Source organism: Columba livia, chromosome 1 (assembly GCF_036013475.1).
Source record: "Columba livia isolate bColLiv1 breed racing homer chromosome 1, bColLiv1.pat.W.v2, whole genome shotgun sequence".
Taxonomy (NCBI): domain Eukaryota; kingdom Metazoa; phylum Chordata; class Aves; order Columbiformes; family Columbidae; genus Columba; species Columba livia.
The window spans coordinates 111,486,167-111,512,324 of record NC_088602.1 but is presented as its reverse complement, the minus strand read 5'-3'; the positions used below and the strand labels follow the sequence as shown (position 1 = coordinate 111,512,324).

The window sequence follows — 26,158 nt, the reverse complement described above, 5'->3', positions numbered from 1 at the left end:
AGAAATTATCGCATGGCTCTGGTGTTTCCTGGGAGAATGTGGCATCTTTCATTCCTTGTTCACTGTTTGATACTGAGCCTATGTTAATAGTCACCATGTTTTCGATGTGATAATAAATTGGTAGCATACAGAAATGAGCTAAAGACTTCTTCCTGCAAGTTACTAGAAACACGACTTCTGAATCACAATAAAATAAGTTTTTAAGCAGTTTCAGAAGAGATTAGAGATTACAAGATCACATGGTCTTGGACTACTCCATCACTCCTGCAAGATTGTTAGTTGAGTCAAAATCTGAGTAATGGTGACAAGACTTCCTGTGTTTACAAAGCATCTGTCCTGCCACGTTGACAATAAGAAATTATTCCAGGATCATCATCACTGATGCCTCCACTAATCTGTCACAGGCAAACCAACATGAGTTAGTCTTCTCAATATCCAAAACTAGTAAGACCACTTCTCAGAAGCTAGAATAAAATTCTGAAAATCTTAATTCCCATTTTACTGAAGCAAATGGACTAAAACCTCGCCTGTAAGACCGCAGTGATTTTCAGCCGAAGCCAGGATTTTTTCCATTGCCCATTACCATGGTTATGGAGTTATGCAGTGCCTAAAGCTCTGTGTTTGGTACTGACCTGAGAATAAAACTACCTTGCTTCTGCTGCTGAAAATGGAAATCCCATTGACTGTGAATATTTAATTTGTTACTAAAAATGGGTTGTTAGTCAAACTCCCCAAATGGAAAGAGGTTGTTGTTTGTTCTTTTTTTCAAGGGCTGAACACTCGATCACAGGTGAATCCCTTTGGTTAATGTAGTATGTAAAATTCAAATAGGTCCCAGAAGAAAATGAGGAACGTTTCTAGACTTCTAAGCCATGATGTCCCACAAAGTGTCTGATCTATTGAAAACAAGCCTTGCACAGGGTTTGTGTAGGGGATGTGTTCAGGGAAGCCTGCTGTCCTGCTGGTGCCTTTTCGTGGTTCTACCCTGTGTTTTGAAATGGATTAATAGAGTGAGATGCCACTGTATTTGGAGAGCTCTCAGACACTTTTTTGGCAAAAGTTGTGTGTGTCTGTATCTAGTGGATCATAGATTATGCAAAAACTTTCCATTCAGTGTTTGAAGGAAGGGTCACTGGCTGGTCACTGTTGGGTGTCTGTTCATGCAAATGAGTTTGGTTGACAGAAGTCGTTGTGGAAGTACTACAAGGAATTTGTATGTACACCAAGACCTCTTCTCATCACTCCAGTCTGACAGCAAGATAACTTACAGTATGTGAAGTATGCATTGGTGATCCCTTTTTTGTATGGATTATCTCAGATAGCATTACGGTGTGACAGTATTTCCATTCTTCAGTGAATGGTACACAAAGTACTGCTGTGTACATGGAGTTCCTGTGTGTGAGAAATGGGCAATAACTGAAAAAGGATAGTTTTAACCTGAAATCTCGTGATATATCTTGTCATAATTTTTCCTTCCAGTCTCCTAAATCAGCTTTTATTAGTGCTGCAAAAAAGGCAAGATTGAAGTCCAATCCTGTCAAAGTGCGCTTCTCAGAAGAAGTAATTATCAATGGCCAGGTGTCGGTGAGTATTCAACTGTTTAACCTTAGGAAGGACTGAGCATTTCAACCAAAGGTATGCCTCAGGGCTATAAAGTGAGGGAACTACATGGTAGGAACAGCAGAGATAGGCTCACAAAGGGAAGGGTTTTTCTGTTTCTGAAGGTTTAGAAATATCTGTTCTTACAGTCTGTTGGGCCCCATAATATTGGGAAACTTTTGTCCCTTCTTAAAATAAAATTAAAATGCTATTGAATGTATTTTGTGACAGTAGCGCATATAAGTCTATCTTTATAGTTTTGATGATGCTTGCTTGTTTTCAATGTTCTTGGGGGGTTTTTTGATGTGATTTTTTTGTTGTTTGTTTGGGGGTGTTTGTTTGGTTTGGTTGTTTGGTGTGTTGGGCTTTTTGTGGTGTTTCTTGTTGGTTGTTTTTTGTGGGTTTTTTTGTTTTTGTTTTTGTTTTTGAGAATAATTTTGTAGTAGGAAAACCCATGAGCTTTAGAGAAGGAGCATGTCAGGATAATAGATTAACATTACCTTATAGACCTCTTTGAAATTTGTTTTATCTACTTGAACTTCTTGTTTCTGGCCCTGAGGCAAAGTCAGCGTCCTTTTGAGAGGCACTGGACTCCTCCTTAATCATGAACTCCCAGCTTATTTTCATAATTTGCCAGAACATCATTCCACACTGATGTCTTTATCCAACTGCCTTCCAAACATAAATGGATACTGCATTTTTTCAAAAGCAATTTCTGCTTTTCTTCTTTTTTTTTTCTTTTTTAATAAAGAAAGCTTTGTTTCACTTCTCTTTTCCGGTTTATTTTACTATCCTTGTAATGAATAGTCACAATTAAGTTGCAATAGTATATGTTACTCTTCTTAAATGATGACAGATATTACATTTAATATTCAGCTATAATGAGAATGTCAAACATCTTGATTGTAATTCTTAATGAATCTGCAGTTCTGGTTTTGTAGAGTGAAGACACTAAATAGGTCACTATATTCAGAGAAACAGTAATCTATTTTTTCTGTTTTATTGAAAATGTTTCAATTTTAGAAGTAGCATTTATTGTCAGAGAAATACTGTTAAGGGAGAGAAAGTGCTCCAAGCCAGACATAAAATGTATGTGAACAGTTATATTTTTCCAGGAAAGAGACCTATAGAGTGCAGCTGTAATGAACATGGCTAGACCCATGAGCTTTCAGCTTGAGCCAACACACTTCTCTTCAGTGTTACCTTTCCATCTGAATGATGTCCTTCTTTATAGAACAAAATTTAGATTTCCTTTGTTACATGTTGTAATCTCATTCACTGATTTGCTTGGCAGGAAACAGTTAAGGACAATTCACTTCTTTTCATGCCAAATGTTCTGAAGGTGTATCTTGAAAACGGACAAACCAAATCTTTCCGGTTCGACTGCAGCACTTCAATAAAGGTAGGCTAGATATACCTTTGTATGCAACAGCAAAATTCCCAGTTAACTCTTTTTGAGACCTTCAGTAGTGACAATTTACTTGAAATGCTTTAAGAACAAAATTACTTGTGTGTTCAGTTAGGGTTGGACTCATAGTTCAGAAATAATGAGGTTTTGTTCCAGTTTTCTGCTGCTAAAAACATATTGTATTGTCAATGAATAAAATGTAGAAGTGATCATTTTAATGTGCTTGGGGTGCAATTAAAATTCTGTGGTCCTGTCATTTTGTTATGCTGCCAAATACTAGCATGATTTGTCAGCAAAAGTCAGGAGCTAAGAAGATTAAGATGTTGGTTGCTAACTGAGTATCATCTAGCTTGTCATCCAGTGAACCTGGGATGGGATATTGTAGGGTTATGCTAGTGATAAATTCCTCGTCTTAAGGTAATGTCCTCTATGCTTTCCATAATGCATCCGATGTAGAGAAATAAGGAGGTGATGCCCTGGCACACCCCTGAGGCTGCCATGGAGTGTCTGTGACACTGTTCCACGTAGGTTTCTACATGAGAGGCATTGTTGGTGTCTGTCTATGAGTGCCCTGGAGCAAGGTAGGAAGCAGGACAACCAGCACTGTTGAGCTTGCTGCTAGTCTCTCAAGCATTTTTATTTGGGTGAGCTGGTTTTAACATAGATTCATCACCAAATCTAGTTCACCACACAGTAGCATGCATGCTTGCGACATTGAGACAAGAGAGATGTATGGCTGGGAATGATCAGTGAAGGCTGGGGATGCAGTTTTCAATTGCAATGCCAGATTTTGCTGCCTCTAAGGGGTTGCAAAGCGATGCATATTTGAAGAAAGACTGCTTTTCTGCTCCTTGAGACTCAGCAGTATGCTCTATCAGTTAGAAAGCAAGGAGAGTGGTTTACCAAGGTAAACAAGAGGAAATTTACTCCAGTCTGAGCACAAAACAGATACTGAAATTGTACTTTAAAATGGGCTGTAATATCTGTTTATAGTTCTTGTATATACCTTAGGCATAAATTGAGTGCAGGTAATGGATCCAAGCCTCTACTCTACAACCACGGGAAACTGAATTCCTTCAGTCTGTTTGAGAATTTGGTTGGGTGAAGAATTAGGAGACATGCTTCATGTAGATAGTGAGGTCTACATACACTTCTAAGGTCCACAAGCCCACTTCTCAGTATTTTCTTTTATAAACACAAAAACAACCAATCTGTTCCAGGATATTTTGCATCTGATAGCTGGTCGCATTACGTTAGTTTTCAGTAGTTCTGTCATGGGTGTGCTGCGCACTGTGTGACCATATATCTAGCCTGAAGTCATTTGCAGAGATTCTCACGTGGGCTCAGAGACCTACCTGTATTGATGCTGTAAGCCTGATTTGACCTTAGTCATTCTGACTTTTTGTAGGAATAATTTCCTATCCGTCCAATTCAGGCAATTATATATTCCATAGCCTGGACAGCTATATATTGCATATTCTTGCATGTATGTGTATATTTCTCATTGTGGATGGGTGGTATAGATTGCTGCTTCTTTTCCTAAACTGAAGTAGATGGACACCAGTTGAGTCAAGGCAAATGCAAGTTTTTTTCCACCATTAGCAGTCCAATAACTCACGACTTAACAACGAGAGTGCGACCAGTGTCTTACCTGCAGTCCTCACCTTCCTTATTGCTGGGAGGCAGCACCTGGGCTGACTCTTAAGTTGTCATATAAGAGAATAGACCAGCAAAAAATTTGTTCAGTAATTCAGTGCCTGTGTTCATTAGCATCATATTTTAAAAGGTACAGGACAGCTAGCAGAAAATGGTGCCACTATTACCCCCTCTTAAAAACTTAAAATTAATATTATGTCTCTTCAAGTTGCTGTTATGCCACTTGTCCTTGAGCGTAGTTTAGGAGTATAAATAAAAGTGGATTTAATGTGTAAGAAATAATTTCTCCATTAGTCAGAATAGTATGATATTAACCTTCATTATTTAGAGTGGTTGCTGCAATTCATTAATGCTGTCATATATTCTTTACATTGTACAGAGTTGTCCTCATCCTCCTACATACATTTTTCATCCTTCCACAAATTTGGTGTTGATTTTCCATAAACACACTGTAATTGATAATTTAATCTCAAAACACTTAGATTAAAATTCATCATTATCTCCTTAGTTAAGTTACATCCATCTGGATGCTAATGTATATCTAAAAATCTTTTGGATAGATAGAAATGTTTTAATCTTTTCACCAACATGTGAAACTATTTTTAAATGATGGGTTATTATATATTACCTTTTCCTACTATATTCACTAAAGTGAAAGATACCTTACCAGATGATATTAATATTAATTAATTAATTAATACTTAAAATATAAATTAATATTTACAAAGTGTTACAGGAAAGTAAACTGTGGATTGATTGAATGGTTTTGTGAGGAGGTTTGTTTAACTGTCTTTTTAGAAATGATTGTTCTAAAATTAATTACCCTCGGACATAATGCAATGTGAAAAAACTCATTCAAAGTCTCTAAAAATGGGGTTTATGTGATAAATTAACGCGGTCCCAGAATTTACAACTGTTGTTCTGCACAGGTGTCATCATCATTGATATTTCTGTCAGCATTTAAAACTCAAGAATGTCCATTAAACACAAGTATCAAGAAGGGGACTTAAATACAATCACACAACCTTGCCGTAAGAGCAAACAAATCAAGGCCATTCATTTAATTGTTTTGTTGAACATATCAATTTGGTTTGTACTGCTTGGTGGCCCAGTCCCAACAATAAGTGAGGAGAATAGCAGCAAGCCCCTCTCTGCTTTCCTCATGGAGGGGTTTTATTTCCGGGGAGACAGAGAGATGTGATTTAGGAGCCACACAAGTATAGCTTGCATGTTAAACTGCACAGAAAGTTGCCCATTTGCAGCAGTTCCATGTATATATTTTTCACCTGCATATCCGATACCATCTGAGAGATATTCAAATATAAAGGTGCTGATTTTTTGCTGGGTGAATATATGCAATGTCTAGTATACTCATGCGGAACAGGCATGAAATGTGACCGTTCTCCCATTTAACATCTGGGCTTCCACACTGTGCTGGATACATGCAGGGTTTGTGGCAGTGAAGAATCGGGTCTGAAGCACTTCATGAATTTAATCACATTTTATAAATCCTTTGTCAATTAGGATGTCATCTTAACACTCCAAGAAAAGCTTTCCATCAAGTGTATTGAACACTTTTCCCTGATGCTGGAGCAGAGGGTTGAAGGATCTGGAACGAAACTCCTTTTGCTACATGAACAGGAGACTTTAACTCAGGTTTGTGTAATGATATGTGAAAACAGATACTAATGGGACTGACTAATCAGTAAATTATTCATCTTTTTAATTACTCAAGTGAGTTAACTGCAAGATTTATAGTTAAATACAGTCTATCAAATAGCAGCAGTATTTAGACGTGATTGTAAGGATCAAGTTCTCACAGAAAACAATTATTTTTCTATATATAGACATCATATTTCAATGCTTCATTGGGCCATTAAAAAGATTTTAAAAGTTCATTAAAGATCAGACTGAAAGCTAGACAATACTTATCAAAGCTTCTTTTCATACTGTATGTGGCCCAGCTAATAAATGTTCTCAACAGTGGGAAAATTGGTGGTAACAAAACTGAGAACCACAGTCTGCCCAAATTCCTTTAAAAACCTTATTTTGGTCTTTGGTTCCTGTCTGATTATACAGATCTGTATCTGGGTGTCAGGAAATAATACTCTTTTTGTTGAAGCCAAGTTTGCCTTGTTTATGCTGCAATACATTATGTCACTTCAGTGATGATGAATTATGACCCAGAAAATGCTGGTGTGACTTTCTTCCTTAGATCAGGGACGTGTGACTAGAAGTAAAGTTGCTTCACATTTCCCAGCAGAGGACCCTGATTTTAGCTGTTTATCATTTGGCCAAGTTTTTTAGATTAAATTTTCCATTATATTTTTGTATTTCAGCAGAACATTAGTATATCTTACATCTCACTTAAATTTTGAATTTAAAAAAAGACAAATAGATTCTTAGATGAGATGGGGGAAAAATAATTCAAATACTAGAATTCTTTTGGTCATGTCACTAGAGTGTATAATGGTATGAAGAAGCTTAGTTTACCAGATAATAGTCTTTGTATCATTTTCTAACCTTTAAACACTTGACTTTGCCATGTTAACATTTTTTCTTGTGGTATAAGCTACCCAATGAATGCAGAATATCCAGAAGTACTCAATGCTGGCTCTTCTGGCCCAGCTCTCTCTCTTTGAAGTAATTGGTAAAATTCCCATTGAAATCAGAGGGATCAGAATAAACCAACACAATGAGCTTTCAAAAATCCTGTCCAGAGCTTTTAGTTATACATATGAAGTCTGCCTAGATACTTAGGAATCAGATCAGAGCTGATGTGAAATAAAGATACGTTTTGAAAATGGTTAGGTCAAAATGAAGATTTTCATGGGGAATTTTTAAAAACATAGTTTTATCAATTAAAAAGGTTGATTGTAAAGTACACTGGTCTCAAACTACATTAGCCTAATTAAATAAACCACATAAATGACATTAATTCTGAGGGTTTCTTCTTTGAAGTTACTGTAAATTCAGCAATATTTTAATTTGCCGTTATAGTGTTGCTGCTGACCATGACTTAAAATGGTGTTATTGGATCGTTACTCTTTCATCCAAATATTCGTTAGCTATGAGGTGGTCCCATGTGAATATACCCAGATCACGGCATTACATGCCTAACGAAGTTTTGCTGACCAATAAGCAAAGTGGTCTTTTTCATTTTGTATTGTATTGGGAGAGATCTGTCTTGCTCAGGAGTCTTGTTGTAGGTCTTTTAATCCAGAACAACCCAGAAAAATTCAAAAGACCCAATTTCTTGCTATTGTCTAGTGGATTAAAACAAGCAAGAGAATAATAGCTGCTAATCTATACTTCTAAATCAGTCTAAGAAATAAAATACGACCTCCCCCTAAAAACCTTCTAGCTCTTCTCATTTATGAGTATTTTGGTCCTGCTGAAGCACGACTCAGTTTGTATTTCACTTGGATGATTTTCATTAAAGTCTATTTTCTCTGTCCTTTCGCTCTGTTTTTGAATGAGTGAATTCCGTTGCTTTGAGGTTGAGCTCTGTTGGGCAGTCATGCCTACATGAGTCTAAAAGTCTTTCCACAAGATTATATAGATGATGTTCTTATGTGACAAACTTCCTAAGGAGCCCATGGCAAAGCTCTTTGTTGGATATAAGTATTTTTCTTGCTACCACGTGGCTCTGGAACAGGGTCATGGTTCCTGAGACTACAGACTGCCTTGCATGACCAGGGCTGCCAAGTTCTGATATGACTGTTGTACTGTCCTAGGTGACCCAGAGGCCAAGCTCGCATAAGATGAGATGTCTTTTCAGGATTAGCTTTGTCCCAAAGGATCCCATTGATCTTTTAAGAAGAGATCCAGTTGCTTTTGAATATCTCTATGTACAGGTAAGTGAAAGCATGGCTATTGTCAGCATAAAGGAGAAAAAAAAAATGGATGCACTCAGTAGATATCTATACATTGATATAGATTTATATCTCCACATAGAGAAGCATGGCTGCAGTAAATCCTGGCTTTTATTTTTGCTGCATAAAGCCAATGAATGCACTTGGGGAATGTGCAAATCTTTATCATCTGCAAAGTCCCTTCCTTCATAAGTCTCTCCAAACAGAAATGCTTTGATATCTTTCCAAAATATATTTGGCTTCAGAAAAGAGTGGAGCTGAAGTAATTGCTAATACTTACTTCTGGTACTGTAATATCAGACAGAAATGAGGTCTGAAAATTAACTTCCAGTAAAATGGATGAGAAAACTGATGTACAAGCAATGAGGTTCTCCTGGGTATCTCACCAGGTAGAATCCTGCTATCCTTAGTCCAAATACACTGATACCCTCCTAGCACACTTTGTGACAGAGGGTTACTGTTCTCTCCAGGAAGGATGAAGAGAGCTTAGATCAAAATGCTCATGCCTTCTGCTCTTTGGCAGGAGTCCTTGTGTTCTTCAGAAGTGCCCATACCCTGGTGAGCATCTGGCACCTCTGAGAGCAACAGTCCTACCTTTCAGCATAGTCCTGCCTCTGTGTTCAGGGTTATTCTCCATGCAATGTTAATTAAAAAAAAAACAAAAACCAAAAAACAAACAAACAAAAAAAACCAACCTATAATTTATTTTTAGTACAAGATTTTTGAACTTGATGCTCCCTCTACTGGTTCTTTGGCAGAGCTGTAACGATGTGGTTCAGGAACGATTTGGACCAGAACTGAAATATGACATTGCCCTGCGGTTGGCTGCATTACAAATGTATATTGCAACTGTGACCACCAAGCAAACTCAGAAAATCTCCCTCAAATATATAGAGTAAGTTGAGAATGCAGTGTTGTCTTTAAAAGTGAACCATTAAAAGTAAGTCATAGATTTTTAAGGTTGTTTCTTTAATATGTCTGTATGCATGCACCTATTTTAGGTCCGTTCTTTGTCACTGAAGTTGATTCAGGTGTGTTAAGAGCTGTCAGTATGGACCTTTTGGTCTATTTACACTTTGATCATCTGTTTAGGCATGTGGAAGCCTATAAATGTAAATAAGGTTAACTCGCTTTCTGTTATTTAATGATCGGATCTAAGTTTACATGGTCTGAATCCTAAGGTTTTAATAGAGATTATTATAGCAAGATGCAGGTGATTTTTAGTTCAGAGGATTATGGGATTTTATATTTCATTTGTAAGATTTCTTAGATACAGAAGTATCTCAGTAGGAAACTGGTGTTTTGTTAGATGACATGTATATGTAACGACAATGCAAAAGAAAATTTCCACGGTGCAACTGTGTGTATATCTGCTTGAACTTAAAAAACAACACAAAACAAAACAAAACACAAAATTTTGCCGTTGTTTTGTTGCTTAGTTTTCTTGCAGAATGGAAATAATTGTTGTACACTAAATCTTATAGAGTTTATTCACCTTACTGAAGATCATGTTATATTGTATGCTGTCAATGAATCAGAGGAAATAGTTAATTACAAGTGAAGAGTCAGTCTTCTGTCAAAAGGTGTGATTCAAGCAGAAAACAAAATTCGGTAAAAGGAGCCGGACTGATTGTTTTTGAGGGGGGAAAAAAAAACACAAAACATAAGTGACAATGTCTGGCTGGTTTGTATGTTCAAAAAAAATAATAGAAAATAAAATAAAATCTGATGTTGTTAAATCTCCTGTGATTTTAATTCTATAATGGTACTTGCCTATGTAATTAAGAGGTGTTTAATTTATTTTCTGATGGCATGAAGGAAGAGATAGAAGGGGTAAAACTGAGATTATGTATCATTTTAACGTATATTTTTCATAAGTAATATATAGTTTGAATGTAGAAAACTGTGTTATTTTAAAACTTTGGACTTGATCAGCTCTTCTGTTTCCAGGTGTTCTTTCACTTCGCATCATAGTCACCAGTCTTTAGATAAATAATCATCACAGGAATGTGAAATTAAATATATATCTTTTATTGCAGAAAAGAATGGGGATTAGAGACTTTTCTTCCATCTGCTGTGCTGCAAAGCATGAAAGAAAAGAACATAAAGAAAGCACTTTCACACCTTGTCAAAGCAAATCAAAATCTAGTTCCTCCGGGTAAAAAGGTATTACATTTGCATCTTAATGGAAAATATGTTTTAAAGAAAAGAAAGGGTGGCATGCATGGGAAACATTTAAAATTAATCCTTCAGAGAAACACCTAGCCATTATATTTTCAGAGGTTTAACTTTTGGTGCTCGGTACAACATAGCCAAGAACAATTAAAAATAATGAATTATACCCCAACTAAACTGTCTTCTTATCTTGAGAATGCCAGAAAACCAGTTATTAATACATACTTTTTTAATTCATTTAGCGCTTCCTATTAACGGCACGCTTGTTAGGAAAGTTATTGTTCTCTCTCTGATGCTCTCATCTGAACCACATTAACCTATGGGCCTTACATAAATGCTGTTTTTCAGGATTGTTTTTCATCATGCTGTAGGTAGAGACTTTTCGCTGGCCAAGATCTAACTGGATAGATGATGCTTCTTACAGTAAATGACCTTCCTTGCTGTTGTAAAATGCTTTTCTTAGCACTAAGCTAAGTAAAAGACAATGTCTCTGAGAAATGCCTTTGTTACACGCATACAGCTGAGGCTGCTTTTAGACACCATAATGAGGTTTCTTTATGCAAGTCATCTAGTCTCTGTAGTCAATGAGAGAGAATCAGGCACTTCTAGGGAGTAATTCATCCCATCCCACATTAGGAACCAAAAATAGGTCAGATGACTTGTGTCCTAGAAATGCCTATTTCTCCCCATGGACTATAAAAAGAACCTAAGAGTGACTAGTTGGGACATAAAATGAGTTGGATCCCACTCCATGACACTTTGTTTCTGAGCAAAAGAACCCCAAAACACCCAGTGCCTGAGCTAAGGTTCATTGTGATCAGCAGAAATTTTGCTTGGAAGCATCAGATCACATCATGACTGTGAAAGTAGCTCTATGTGTTTGGCCTGGGATGCTCAGGAAGAAAGGCCACCTTTTTTGGCTGAAGTGCTGAGTGTCTCCTGTGCTGCTGAGCCTACAGCTGGATATTGTTTATTGTGGTAGTGTAAGATTTGGTTTATTTTGGAAGCCATCACTGCTGCAGGCATGGCAGTTGATGACAGTGATATCCAGGATCAGTTCTTGGTTAGAAGAGAGGTTGCAACCGTCCCTTCCTGCAGCAAGCAAACGTCATTGGTTTTGCTTCAGATTTTTCTAATTCGAGTTTAGGAAATACGTTGTGTGCCCACCTGCTTTTTTACCAGGTAGCTCTCAGAAACAAAGGATCTGAGCTCATTGTCACCTCCTGGCTCACTCGTAGGTACTAACCCAGAAACTGATTTCCTTCTGGGCTCTTCTCTCCCTCCACATGAAGGGAAGCCTGTCGTTCTCAAGATTCTCCTGGTTTTTACAGCCCCTGGGTATTTCTGCACCAACTGAACAACTAGTGAAGTGAAGGGAAAACATTTCCACCAGTTGCTCTGCTCTGGATTGATTTCCACCTCTGTGTCTGGAAAAACCTTAGGATGGGGGCTCTTAAAATGCTGTTCAAGATCAAATAAGATTTTGAAAAAGAAATATGGAATAGCAAATGAGATTAGCTTGTTTTATCTTTTAAAAGTTCAGATATAAGGATTTACACCAGGGAGGTATAAGGCTTGGGTCCAGACTGTTTGGGTGAAATAAATGTTTTCTTGCTTCCATTCTGCTTCAAAAAAATATTTCAAAGTTATTTCTTTTTAAATAGGTAGCTCAGATGGGAAAAAAAGGAGATGAATTATGACATGTATTGCATGACGTGATCTTATGTATTGGTCTAATGTATTTAGTTTTCAGATTTATTCCCTACTAAATATAGTGGAAAAGTTTTACTTTAAAAAAACAGGAAATGCAGTAATGAGGTGGAATAATATGCCATATGCCACAAGTACTTAGCAAAATGTAATAAACAGAGCTGACAAAAGCAAATTCTTTGTTCTCTTTCTCTGTATAGGTACATAAATGCTTAAGAACTGATGGTGATTATGAATGGAAATCTGCTGTCTAGCTTTGAAATCCCTCAATGAGCAGATGTTTAATCTGAGTAGTTTAACATTTTCCCTGCTTTGGAGCATTTTTGATATTCTTGCAGTGCTCTGATCCGCCCATACCCAAGTCCTCAGTGCATTTTAACTAAATAAGCAAGATCTTCATTTTGAGAATGAAACTGTTTCTCCTTATCTGAAACCAAGCATCTAATGATTTAGTTTCAGGCTCTGAAGAGATGTTATTGCAGTCCATTCTTCTTAGACTACATAAATACATTTGCTTTCTGAATTTGGTAATATCATGATTCCCTCATCTTACCCCTGTTTCTCCCTCCTCAGCTATCTGCTCTGCAAGCCAAGGTGCACTATCTCAAGTTCCTCAGTGATCTACGATTATATGGAGGTCGTGTTTTCAAGGCAACACTAGTGGTAATATTTCTTTTGAAATAATCTCTCCCTTCTCTTGATTTTTTTTATCCAAATATATTTTTGCAAAAGCCGGAATATATCATTTTATTTACAAGTTTAGGTTCTATTCATACACTTTAAAAGAATTGTTATATTGATCCAAATAACTTTTTTCTTTTAATCTTGAAAATAACATTCCAATTATAATTCTAATATTTGCTGGGGATTTAGAGATACCTTAGCAACCTTTTGGCAAATAGCACCATCCAATTAACTACGGATACTAATATTATTACTCTGCATAACTCTTGATGACAAAGATTTTCTTTTATCAGAAGCAGATTCCATCCATCCATCTGTCCTTCTTACTGTCCATTTAAAAATTATAGTACAGTCAATATCCAGAAGCAGATTCCTTTACTTTTTGTTTTAATAATGAATCAAGTATGCTCTTCTATACTGTATCTTCTTAGAAAAATGTAGTAATCTTTAATGCAGAAATTCCATGCAAATGTAGCTCCATGAAAATGAAAGAAACCTGAGGTGACTGCTGTCACTATGCAGTATGTATCATGTTTTTTACTTTTGCCTTCTTTCTGCTAAAGCAGGGAGAAAAGCGTTCAGAAGTGACTCTGTTAGTAGGGCCACGGTACGGAATCAGTCATGTAATAAACACCAAAACAAACCTGGTGGCTCTCCTGGCAGATTTCAGCCACGTGAACAGGATTGAGATGTTTACAGAAGACGAAAGCACTGTTAGAGTTGAGCTGCATGTCTTAGATGTGAAAGTAAGTTTGTTGTTGATGTATATTGATATAATATCTTTAAATAAAATGTATGTCTTTTTTTTTTTTTTTTTAGTATATGATCAAGCTATACTGTTCTAAACATTTTCATGCCAATATTCTGAGGCTGCATTTTAGCTTTATTGTGGTCAGAGTGCATGTAGAGTACACCTTGGGCACTTGATGGTCCTCTGGTGTACCAGACTGGTCCTTTGCAGCACTTGTTTTCTATTTTGATTTTCTCTTGGCTGACCCCAGGCGACTCACTTTGTTGCTGTCTTCCTAGCTTCTTGTGTTGCGAAAATGTGATGATGAAATCGGCCTTCTTCTGAAGCTCCTCGAGCCCCTAGAAGCCCTTTCTTGTGTAACAGACAATATTATCACTCCTAGGGAATCGCCAGCTTCATCAGACTTGTGTCCCACTTAAAGTTCACTGCAACTAGCCTTGTAGCAGTTACCAGTGAAAAAAAATGTAAAAATGCAAGGTTTTTATCTGAGCACTTATAATTCCAGGTCAGTGCTTTGCTGTACATAAGATACTCATAGATGCTTTTCATCTACCTATAGTTATTTAATTTCTCTTGAGTCCTACTTAACACTTTTTATCTGTGGCATCTAGTGGTGTGGTTTCTATTTTGTTTTGAAGTGAAAAGCTTTGTATATTGTCTAGAGCATCAATCAGGATAATCAGATATTGAAGGAAGAGTTTTCATTATATGTGAAACTTAAATATTCTACTAAAATAAATAAAGCCTAAGAGTTCTTTTTGCTTAGCCAGCTATACACAAAACACAAGGAATATTTAACTAAGCTTTTGCTTTGAATGCTTTAGGTGTATTGACCTGGAACTGTTTCCATGTATTTAAGTTAATGAAAAAAACGTTGCTGTAAATTAATCTAGCTGTTCTTTGACAGCAACTTAAAAGAAACTTACAGGTTGGTGAACACATCATCTATTTCACTTTACTTAGCAATGATAATATCTGAGGATCCCAGACTACTTCATGTGCATTACCGTGCTAAACTCAAAGCCCCCTTGTGAGAAAGCTGTTATCCCCTTTTTTCAGACGGAGAAAGTAATACAGAAATTAAATTCTTCCCATCATAGGTAAAATGCCGCACTGTATGCCACAGTATTATATATTACTATGATATTGTGGTGTTGTTGATGAAGCCTGATCTTGTGTGGCAGGAACAGAATAGCAAGCAGAATTGCAACCCTGGACTTCAGCAGGGCAAACTTTGGCCTCTCCAAATGATTGCTACGGGAAATCCCATGGGCATGGCTGCTTGAAGGAAAAGGGGCCCAAGATAGTTTGTTAGCATTCAGGAATTGCTTCTACCAAGCTCAAGATCAGAGCATCCCCACATGTAGGAAGTTAAGGAAGGGAGCCAGGAGACCTGTGTGGTTAAACAAGGAACTGCTGGGCAAGCTCAAGTGGAAGAGGAGAGTTTATAGATCATGGAAAGAGGGGCTGGCCACTTGGGAAGAATATAAGGCTGTTGTCAGAGGGTGTAGGGAGGCAACTAGGAAAGCTAAGGCCTCCATAGAATTAAACCTGACGAGAGGGGTCAAGGACAAGAGAGAGCTTTTTCAAATACGTGGCAGATAAAACTAACACCAGAGGCAATGTGGGCCCACTGATGAATGAGGTGGGTGCCCTGCTGACAGAAGATAGAGAAGGCGGAATGCCTTCTCTGTCTACTCTGCTGGAAGCTGTCCTAAGGAGCCCCGTACCACTGAGGCCCCAAAGGAAATCGGGACAATGGATGAGTCTGCCTTAGTTGATGATAACTGGGTTAGGGAGCAATTAGGCAATCTAAACATCCATAAATCCATGGGTCCGGATGGGATGCACCTGTGGGTGCTGAGGGAGCTGGCTGAGGTCATTGCTGGACCGCTCTCCATTATCTTTGCCAAGTCTTGGGAAATGGCAGATGTGCCTGAGAACTGGAAGAAAGCAGATGTTACTCCAGTCTTCAAAAAGGGCAAGAAAGAGGACCCACGTAACTATAGACTGGTCAGCCTCACCTCCATCCCTGGGAAAGTGATGGAACAGCTTATCCTTGGTGCCATCTCAAGGCATATCAAAGAGAAGAAGGTCATTAGGGGCAGTTGATATGGCTTCACCAAGGGGAAGTTGTGCTTGATCAACCTCATAGCCTTTTATGAGGACATAACAAGGTGCATAGCGGTGGATGTGGTCTACCTTGATTTCAGTAAGGCATGTGACACAGTCTCGCACAGAATCCTTACAGCTAAACTGAGGGAGTGCGGACTGGATGATCAGGTAGTGAGATGGACTGCGAACTGGCTGAAGGAAAGAAGCCAGAGAGTCGTGGTCAAGGGGGCAGAGTCCAGTTGGAGGCCTGTATCTAGTGTAGTACCTTAAGTGTCGGTACTGGGACCAGTACTATTCAATATATTCATTGATGACTTGGATGAGCGACTAGAGTGCCCTGTCAGCAAGTTTGCTGATGACACCAAGCTGAGCGGAGTGGCTGACACGCCAGAAGGCTGTGCTGCCATCCAGTGAGACCTGGACAGCCTGGAGAGTTGGGTGGGGAAAAATTTAATGAAATATAACAAGGGAAAGTGTAGAGCCTTGCATCTGGGTAGAAACAACTCCAGGTTCCAGTATAAGTTGGGGAATGACCCATTAGAGAGCAGCGTAGGGGAAAGGGACCTGGGGTTCCTGGTGGACAACAGGATGACCATGAGCCAGCACTGTGCCCTTGTGGCCAAGAAGCCCAGTGGCATCTTGGGGTGTATTAGAAGGGGGGTGGTTAGTAGGTCCAGAGAGGTTCTCCTTCCCCCTCTACTCACAGAATCACAGAATGTTAGGGGTTGAAAGGGACCTCAAAAGATCATCTAGCCCAACCCCCTTGCCAGAGCAGGAACACCTAGATGAGGCTACACAGGAATGTGTCCTCAAATTTAAGTGGAACCTCTTGTGTTCCAGTTTGAACCCATTACCGTTTGTCCTACCTTTGGTTGTCACCGAGAAGAGCTTGGCTCCATCCTCATGACACTCCCCCTTTATATATTTGTAAATATTAATAATGTCACCCCTCAGTCTTCTCCAAGCTAAAGAGACCCAGCTCCCTCAGCCTTTCCTCATAAGGGAGATGCTCTACTCCCTTAATCGTCTTTGTTGCCCTGCGTTGGACTCTCTCCAGCAGTTCCCTGTCCTTCCTGAACTGAGTGTTCTTCTTGAACTTGCCCTGGTGAGACCACACCTGGGATACTGTGTCCATTTCTGGGCCCCTCAGTTAAAGAGTGACAGGGAACTTAAATTTGAGAAGAAACTTCTTCTCAGTGAGGGTATCAGAGCACTGGAACAGGCTGCCCACGGAGGTTGTGGAGTCTCCTACTCTGGAGACATTCAAAACCTGCCTGGACACATTCCTGTGCGACCTCATCCAAGTGTTCCTGCTCTGGCAGGGTGGTTGGACTAGATGATCTTTTGAGGTCCCTTCCAATCCCTAACATCTGTGATTAGAATACTGGTACTGCCTTATTGCAAACCATGTATAGCCCTTTGTCCTTGCATTTTTGCACATGCAATTTCAAATCCAGAGAGACTGGCATAGTGTTAAATTTGCAAATTTAGGAGGCTCTGGGTAGAATTTGAAAAAAATTACCTCTCTGTGGAGCACGGGTAGGTATTGTCACGGTGTCCTGTGTAGGAGATGCAGGCACACACAGGTGGGTATTCTCAGCTGGAATTTTCATCCCTTGGCCTACCCTGCAGTAGCAGCTTCATATATCCAAATTCTGAATATGCCAGTATAGGTCAGGTATGCCAATATTTTCTTATTGAGCAAATTTATAAACAGTTTGGATTTTTATATTAGTTTTGGTTCTTTTTGATGTCTTCTCAAATGTGTCACCTGGCAGAAGCAGGCAATAAAAGTTTAGGTATCACAAGACTATTCCATAACTTAACAGTAGTTCACAGCACTGTTTTCAGCAATCTGAGATTTCTGTGAAGATCATCCATTTCTGTCAGTCACCACAGAAAATTTGAGATGAACATGGCATTTCAAACGTTAGATTTTAGTAGTCACTCAGAAGATCAAAGATAAATTAGTCAATTGTAGCATTAATTTCTAGTTAACTTTTGTAGCTATAGTTGAATGCTTTGAAAGAAACATGTATTAAATAGAACCTCAAACTGTGGCACAAAATACTTCAAAGAAAATAAAAAGAAAAAGAAAAAAACCACACATATATCTTTCCATGTTACTGAAAACTGTTCATACAACCTTCAGGACACTGGGGTATTTTGGCATAAAATGCTGCAGCACAGGCATTTAAAAAATTAACAGACCTATTGTGGGTTGAGTAGTAAGCTTAGACCATAAATTATGTTTTGGCTACAACCTCCACCAGAATCAGTTTTCTTTTCACTAGTAAGGAGTCAAGTAAGTTGGAGAGCCACCCCCTTGCATATAATGTTGCCTCTTGAAAAAATTATGCAGGTATCCACATCTGTCTTTTGACAGTGGGCTTTGCATGCTAAAATTATGATAAATTGTCACAAATGTCCACATATCTGTGAGTGACTACAAGCTGTGAGTGATAAGATGGATTGTCTACAGTATTATTTCTGTCTATGTATCATGGTAAGGACTTCAGTTTGATTTGCTTTCTAGGAGCTGTCAAGGCTAGCCACCTTAAAATAAATGTGAGAAGGTCACCTTTTGGTGTTAAAAGCCATGAACAAAAGGTTTAGGCAAAGAAAAACATATATTGTGGCAAAAGAAAATGGAATTAAAGAAAGTATGTTTCACGGGATTTCTCAGGCTTGATTCTCACTAGCATAGAAGCCATAGTTTTTCAAAATTCTGAAGTCTCATAGTTTTCTGTTAGGTCTGACTGTTTTATCATCTAAATACTTCACATTTGTTTTCTTTGCTGATATCCCTTCTGAGGTTCTTTCTCCATTCTCTTTGTCTCTGTTCATCTGCTTATTTTTTCGTCACTTCTCTTTTCAGTAATGCCAGGCCACAAACTGAAATATTTTAAGCTGTCATTGCAATATTCACTGTCACTGTGGTGTGATGATAGCTTCAACCTCACTACTGTATTTTCTGAACCTGAACTTTTCCTGACTCTGTTTGCTTCCTGTGTTTTGCTTCTTTACATGTGCTTAGGGCACCTTATTTTCTGGGAAGCTGCAGGTTCCTATACTACTGCAAGACTCCAGCACCTAATGTACCAAGTTCTTAGCCCTTGGCAGTTTCACAGTAAGAGTAATCAGTGCTTTCATGAGAATAATGTATTTATAAAAAAAAAAAAAAGTCAGACCAAGGGTTTTAAAGTGGTTAGCTTCATTTGGAAAGAGCACAAAGTCAGTAGTTAGAATGTCCAGTTGGACTTCTACCTTACTGCAACTGCAGTCTTTTCTATTTAGTTTGATACAGTTTGATTTTGGTACTGAGGAAAAATAAGTTCTTGTGTGTATTTTTCAATATTTTTTTTGTTATGTAATTCCTTTTGACTCCATGTAGTAGTATTGTTGGCAGGTAAACAAACTGAGGAGGAACAGCCTTAACCAGGATTTGGTTGTATTCTTATTAGCCTATTACTCTACTGATGGAGTCATCGGATGCAATGAATCTTGCTTGCCTAACAGCTGGATACTATCGACTGCTGGTTGACTCAAGGCGCTCAATATTTAACATGGCCAACAAGAAAAATACAGGAAGCCGAGAAACAGGTATGTTAGCCATGATCCAATTTATAAAGCAGAAGCCAGCTTAAGCCAGTGCACCTGCAGATATTAATAAAGACAAGGCTATGCCAAATGAGATCTGATTGCTGACTCAGACCTAGCACCACATTATATCACTTCAGCTTTATAATGTTGTAATATTCCGTAGACTATAGCATCCTAATGGTAAAATAAAGCAGGTGATGAATGTCTTTCATACTGTAGTTAAGCAGATGCATGCTCCCTGTGACTGTTAGTATTTTATATGCATATATCTTTTATAAGAATTCATATGGTGTTGGAGAAACCAGCTGGGGATTTTGGTTTGTGTTACTATTCGTGGAATAGCATTTGTACCTAGCTGAGCTTTAGTTTTGTACTGAGGTGCAAAAGTACTGTTTAAACTTTAGGTCTTTAAATCAACAGGTATTTAATTTAGAGCAGAGTTGAGTCTGAAGGTGCTTTTCTAAGTGTTTGATGGCCCAGCTATCTTATTCAGGGTGCTTGTTGCTCAGCATTAACAAGTTATTGTTTAAAAATTGTATGACTTTGCTCTTTGATTTCACAGTGTTGATTTTATTTCATCATGCTGTAGGAACTGAAAATAGAGGGAAGCATAATCTCCTTGCTTCTGAGTGGAATTGTATACCAAAAACTACCACTTTCCTGGCTGAAGGAGATCAAGAGACTCAACTGCCCTTTGCTGATCCAAAACAGAAGACTGTAGATGTTTCTGAAAGTCTGTTATGTCAAAAAGAACACAGACATCTGTACATAGAAAATACTTACAGTTCAGTTGGATTTGATCAGCATCTGGCCAAGCAAAGTGACCCCACTGAAGCAGAAGAAAGCAGGAATTTTAATCAGCCTTCACTGCTGTCACTCTCAGGGTTGGAATCTAGCAAGAAAGCACAGGATTCCTCCAGGGGAGCAAAAGTTTCCTTTATATTTGGAGATCACAACTTGGATGGCATCAGTCCCCAGACTCTTGGCTATGAAAGGCTTTTGGATGAAAGTCCAGAAGTACTAGAACAACAAAAAGCAATTTATATTAGTAATGCCAATGACATTAAAGGCCTGGAGTTGTCACCAGATACTGAAAGCATTCAGTTTGCTACAAATTCTGTTTACGCAACTATAAATGATGGTAAAATATTTGGAGCTGCAGAAGGCATAGAAGAGCCTTTGCTGCATGACATTTGTTATGCAGAAAACACAGATGATGCTGAAGATGAAGATGAAGTAAGCTGTGAAGAAGACATTATGGTAGGAGAAATCAATAGGCCTGCTCTTCTCAGTCTTTCTGGTTCTAGTGATGACATTATTGATTTGACTTCACTTCCACCTCCGGAAGGTGATGACAATGAAGATGATTTCCTTTTGCACACCTTAAACATGGCCATTGCTGCTCCTCCTCCTGGCTTCAGGGACAGTTCAGATGAGGAAGACTCTCAGAATCAAGCTACGCAGCCTAGAGACAACAAGGAGCAAGCCAGTGATCTAGGCAATGATGACATTCCAGTGTCGCTTATCGATGCTGTCCCTACTAATACAGAGGGGAAGTGCGAGAAGGGGCTAGATGATGCTGTAGTCTCTACTCTTCAAGCACTAGAAGCTTTGGCTGCTTCAGAGGAACAGCAGACGAATGACAATTCAGGTTCTTTCACCATAGTTACATTTATTCATTGAAAGTCATTCCATCTCATCTATTTAGCTTTGGAAATACTCCATTTCATGGGGGTTGTTTTTTTCTTTTTTGTTTTTTTCTTTTTTTTTTTTTTTTTTTGTTGTTGTTGTTTTTTTTTTTTTTTCCATCATTTTGCATACATCATATTCCATATTATATAATGGAACTACCATTGTGTTACTAAACTACCTGTCCCGGGAACTGTGCAATAAAGTCAGAGTATTCTTACAAAGCCTATTTTTGTCTCTAATACAACCCCTTTGCTTGTCACTTATCCAGGTGCTTCAGCTGCTGTCATTTAATTGACTCTTATTATTTTTTGTGGCTTGCAGGTGTAGCTATCCTGCGAGCATATAGCCCTGAGTCATCTTCAGATTCTGGCAATGAAACAAATTCCTCTGAAATGACTGAAAGCTCTGAACTAGCTGCAGCACAGAAACAGTCAGAAAACACTGCACGTATGTTTTTGACCACAAGTGAAGGCTACCAACCCCTTGTGGAAGAGCAGACTGAATTTCCCATTGGTAAGAATCAGGCTGGAGGGCCGGGCATGAAGTCCTCCCAGCCTTTGGCTGGTCGTCAGGCCGCAGAGCTACAGTCAAAAGTTGTGCCTTCAAAGCAGATTCTTCATTCAGATAACATGGAAATGGAACCAGAGACCATGGAAACAAAATCTGTCACTGATTATTTTAGCAAATTGCACATGGGATCCTTGGTATATTCTTGCACTAGTAAAAGGAAAAACAAGATGACAGACAGTGAAGTAAAAGCACCCTCTGATGGTAATGCTACTGTGAAAAAGCAACAGGGAACTAAGAAAGCAGAGACTGATGAAGACCTAAAAGCTAAATTTGGAACACTTTCAGCAAGAGACAGTCAACGCTTGAGCACTTTTAATGTGGAGAGAACTGCCTTTCGCCAAAGATGGTATGCTGCCGATGATGGGGCAGCAGATAAGCCAAGCCCAGAACCAGTGAACGGGAAGACTTTTCCAAGAGTTCCTGACCTTGGTAAAACAGAAACTGACTGTAAGGATGAAGTGAATCTTGAGGTGGATCATGATGATGCCTCGGGGCTTAGCCAAGGTGAAAACTTTCTGTCAGATATGACTCCTGTGTCTTCAGCCAAAGACCTAAACGATGCAGAAGATACCGATTTATCTGCAGATGACCATCCTTCAAAGCTTCCGGAAGCTGAGCAGAGCGTGGCTAGGCTTTGTGAATATCACTTGGCTAAACGCATGTCATCTCTGCAAAGTGAAGGCCATTTCTCACTGCAAAGCTCTCAGTGCTCTTCAGTGGATGCAGGATGCAGCACAGGCAGTAGCACGTGTGCTACCCCCGTTGAATCTCCTCTTTGTACCTCTGATGTAAAGCACATTATCTCTGACCCATCAATGAAGGGCATTGCCTATATTCCAGCAGATGAAAGAGCTGCCATTCTTCCAAACCATGGAACGACATACAAGGACCTGCACCAGCAGCCTGAAGCTGTGTGTCACAGAATGACGGTGCCTGGCGTGCATTCAGCAATTAATGCTGAACCACTGTTTGGCACTTTGAGAGAAGGATGTCATCGGATCCCCAAGATAAAAGAAACTACAGGTACAGCAGTAATAAAGTGTTTCTTACATTTGTTTTTAAGGCTACACATTAAGGTTGAAGCCTAGGTGCGATGTTTCCATTATCTTTACCTGAAAACTTGGAAGTGTCTCCAAAATCTATAGTCACATGAGTCTCAGGATACTTGTTAGATTAGGAGATGACTTCACAAGGTATATTAATGTAGGAGAGAAAAATCTGTGATTGATTAATTATTTATCTTATATGCTATTTTAGCAGATTGTCAAAAACATGTCAATATGAATAAAAAGCTCTACATGTGAGGATGATAAAATGTCATTATCTTATTAAGCATATGTTTACTTCACCATCTGAGAGTAGGTGTGTCCTTAAAGAATAATTTTCATATAGAAATATTACTGCATTTTTAAGTTCCAATTTTAAGAGATTTGATGAACTTATGTTGTAAAAATTTGCAGTTTTTCAGAGATAGCATTGGAAATGCTTTCAGTTTGGTTTTAAATGTTTCCTGTTTCCTGGTTACGACCCGTATGTAGCAGTAGTGTGTGAATGCACAGACATCCAAGAGTGGAGCAGGCTAGGAACAAGAATGAGAGATGTTATTTCTCTGCCAAAAAAATACATAACCAGACCAAAATTACCATCAGTACAGCTTTCCATACCCTCTCAGGTATAGTTAAAGAAAATATTTTAATCTGGAAATACTCATCTAATTATTTAATTAAAAATATCCAATCCTTATATTGGGGGAGGTCTAGGAAATTTTATAGATAATTTTCTGTTCCTTTTTTTTTAAACAAGTCTGCTGTGCTGGAAGGAACAATTAACTATTCATAAGCTGAAAGTTGTTAATAGGTTGAAGTACAAATGACATGAGGAACTAGCAATGAATTTTTTGTGAAATATTTTGAGGGATGGGGAGACCGCTGGGAAGTACCAGGAATTCATTTGTCCTGACTGTTAAAGATATTTAAAAGTTCAGTCTCTGAATATTATCAGGGTGATGCTTAATTATTCTGTCTGCTCTTCTACTACCCCTAGTGTAGCTTTCACAGAGCCTGAGAAGGGAAGACAAGGAGGCATGACTACAGCTTTTCCTAGACAGCCTCTAGCTGACTCCATCATGCTATCATCCATGCTATCAGAATCAAAGGTGCCAAGTCAAAATCAAGACTCTTGTGACATTCCCAAAGTAAATCAGGCTTGTGGGACAACGGTTAGTTTACGGCCATATGACATGATGGGAGGAAGCCTCAGGATGCCGCACAACAGGAAGGTGCTGAGACGCAGCAGCAGCAGCATCATTGGAGGATCTGCAGGCATTGAGATGCTGTTTGAAAAGAAGGAAGCTGGAGCCAGCTTGAAATGCTTGGACATCACCCAAAGGGACGAATCCAAAATGGAGAGAAGTGTGGAACTCCCCCTGGGCAAAAAGCTGTCAAAAAGTTATTCCCAGAGTTGTGTGTATGTCAGCACTGATAGGAAGGACAGTAAGAGGTGTTTGGGCACAGGTGCCAGTCAGAAGAACTCCAAGCAGTGTCGAACGTTGCCCTTGAGGAAGCTGAACACCAGCGCCTGGAGGTGTCGTGGCCCCTTTAGCTATTGTTTCCTAAGCAGAGGAAATGATGACAATGATGATGAAGATGATGGAGACAGCCATCAGCTTTCATGTCTCTTCAAACCTCAGCTCCCATGTGAGCTTGCAGAACCAGTCAGTCAGTCATTTTCCAGTGAAAATGAGCAGAAAGTCTTGGAGTCCCCAGAAGCTGCTGAGCCCCTGCAAGATGAGGCAGTCAATGTGCATGAGGAGAGCAGTGCTGACACCCAAGGTGGCCAAATTGATGTGAATCTCAATGATGTGGCCTTCGATGCACGAATCACGCGAATAAACGTGATGAAAGAGAAGACGTATGCAATGCCTGATGGATTTATTGCAGCACAAAAGGATGCCAATGAGCTACTCTCACTGGTCCGAGCAAGTATGGGCAAGAGAGAAGATTCACATCCAGAAACATATGACCTTAAACTTTCTAAGTACAAACAACTGTTATCTATGGAATCGAGACAGTTGGGAAGTGCCTGCAGGAAAATGGCCATGGCTGATAAAAGCCCTGAGGAAATGCTTTTAGCTATGACTTCCAGCTTTCAAGTACTCTGTTGCTTAACAGAAGCCTGCATGCGTTTAGTTAAAGTTATGAACTCTGAAACACAGCAGCAGGAAATTATAGCTAAGATAGACGAGGTTGTAATAAACTACATTTGTCTTCTGAAGGCTGCAGAAGCAGTGTCAGGCAAGACCTCCAGTGATCCTAGCATTAAACTCTTGGCTCGACATTCGACTACCATGGCCGCCATTGTAAGCACACTAACACGTTCTCTTAAAATGCTTTTAAACAAATAAAATACAAAAGTCACTTCATAATCTACCTTTGCAAAGCCATACATAAAAAACTTTTATTTACTGTATGTGTATGAACTAATGTAACAAACTCCGCTTTCTCTGTATATTTTGTTATTTTATATGAAATAGGTATGAGATTAAAAAAAAAAAAAAAGTTAAAAAAATGCTGAACACTGACAAAAGTAACAACCAGACCTGTCCTTCCATTTATACAAAAACAAAAGCCAAAAAAACCCTCTCCCCAACACCAGAAAAATGAACAGAAACAATCCCATATAGGAGCAAATAGATGTTTGGCTATTTTTCATATAGTCAAATCTATGGTTGTACGAAGTGAACTTTTAAAGCCTGTTATGTCAATGAAGTTGTTTTCTGTTTCATCCAGGTTTTCACTTGGAGAATGCTCCATGTTTAGAAATGAGAAATTAAATCATAATGTATATAATACAGTATTTAATGTTTTGAAATTATAATTTTTAAGCATTGAAAATAGCAAAAAGACATTTAAAATCCAAGAGACTATTATAACTTACTAGAGAATATATATATAATAAATGACTCTTTTGTTCATATGGCCTGAATTACCTGATTCTTCTTTTCTTGGAAGTTCTATATTTAAAAAGAAAAAAAAGTTGTATTGACAATACCAGCTTCAGGGGATATCTGATCTACTGAAAATTACAGTGTTGCATTTCAGATGGTGAAGGTAACTGGAAGACCGAGGACACAGAAATCAGAGAGGAGTCATTCTCTCTGAAATAAAAGAATCATAGAATCATGATGATGCCATACTGGTCAGACCAGAATGTATAGGGCAGGTCTACACCCTCCTTTCCCTATTGAATGAAAGAGAGGACCATCAGGAAATTCCTATGCTGTTTACTGTTTCATCATATATCTATGGTGCATCTGAACAA

General features: G+C 38.6%; 1 protein-coding gene across 6 annotated transcripts in view; it reads left to right on the top strand.

The window, feature by feature from the left end:
* Nucleotides 1-25,811, top strand: part of FRMPD4 (FERM and PDZ domain containing 4) — a 305,734-nt gene extending 279,923 nt beyond the window's left edge. For 5 of the 6 annotated variants that reach the window (XM_065073249.1, XM_065073278.1, XM_065073288.1 and 2 more), the window contains 12 exons: nucleotides 1,480-1,584; nucleotides 2,894-3,001; nucleotides 6,188-6,319; nucleotides 8,401-8,520; nucleotides 9,297-9,433; nucleotides 10,578-10,704; nucleotides 12,997-13,086; nucleotides 13,671-13,853; nucleotides 19,438-19,576; nucleotides 20,166-21,227; nucleotides 21,590-22,861; nucleotides 23,887-25,811. In XM_065073249.1, the coding sequence (XP_064929321.1) occupies nucleotides 1,480-1,584; nucleotides 2,894-3,001; nucleotides 6,188-6,319; nucleotides 8,401-8,520; nucleotides 9,297-9,433; nucleotides 10,578-10,704; nucleotides 12,997-13,086; nucleotides 13,671-13,853; nucleotides 19,438-19,576; nucleotides 20,166-21,227; nucleotides 21,590-22,861; nucleotides 23,887-25,241 (4,830 nt within the window). In that variant the 3' untranslated portion in view covers nucleotides 25,242-25,811. Of the gene's footprint in view, nucleotides 1-1,479; nucleotides 1,585-2,893; nucleotides 3,002-6,187; nucleotides 6,320-8,400; nucleotides 8,521-9,296; nucleotides 9,434-10,577; nucleotides 10,705-12,996; nucleotides 13,087-13,670; nucleotides 13,854-19,437; nucleotides 19,577-20,165; nucleotides 21,228-21,589; nucleotides 22,862-23,881 lie in introns of all 6 variants that reach the window. The other variant, XM_065073295.1, reaches the window with a different exon arrangement.
* Nucleotides 25,812-26,158: the final 347 nt, after the last annotated feature.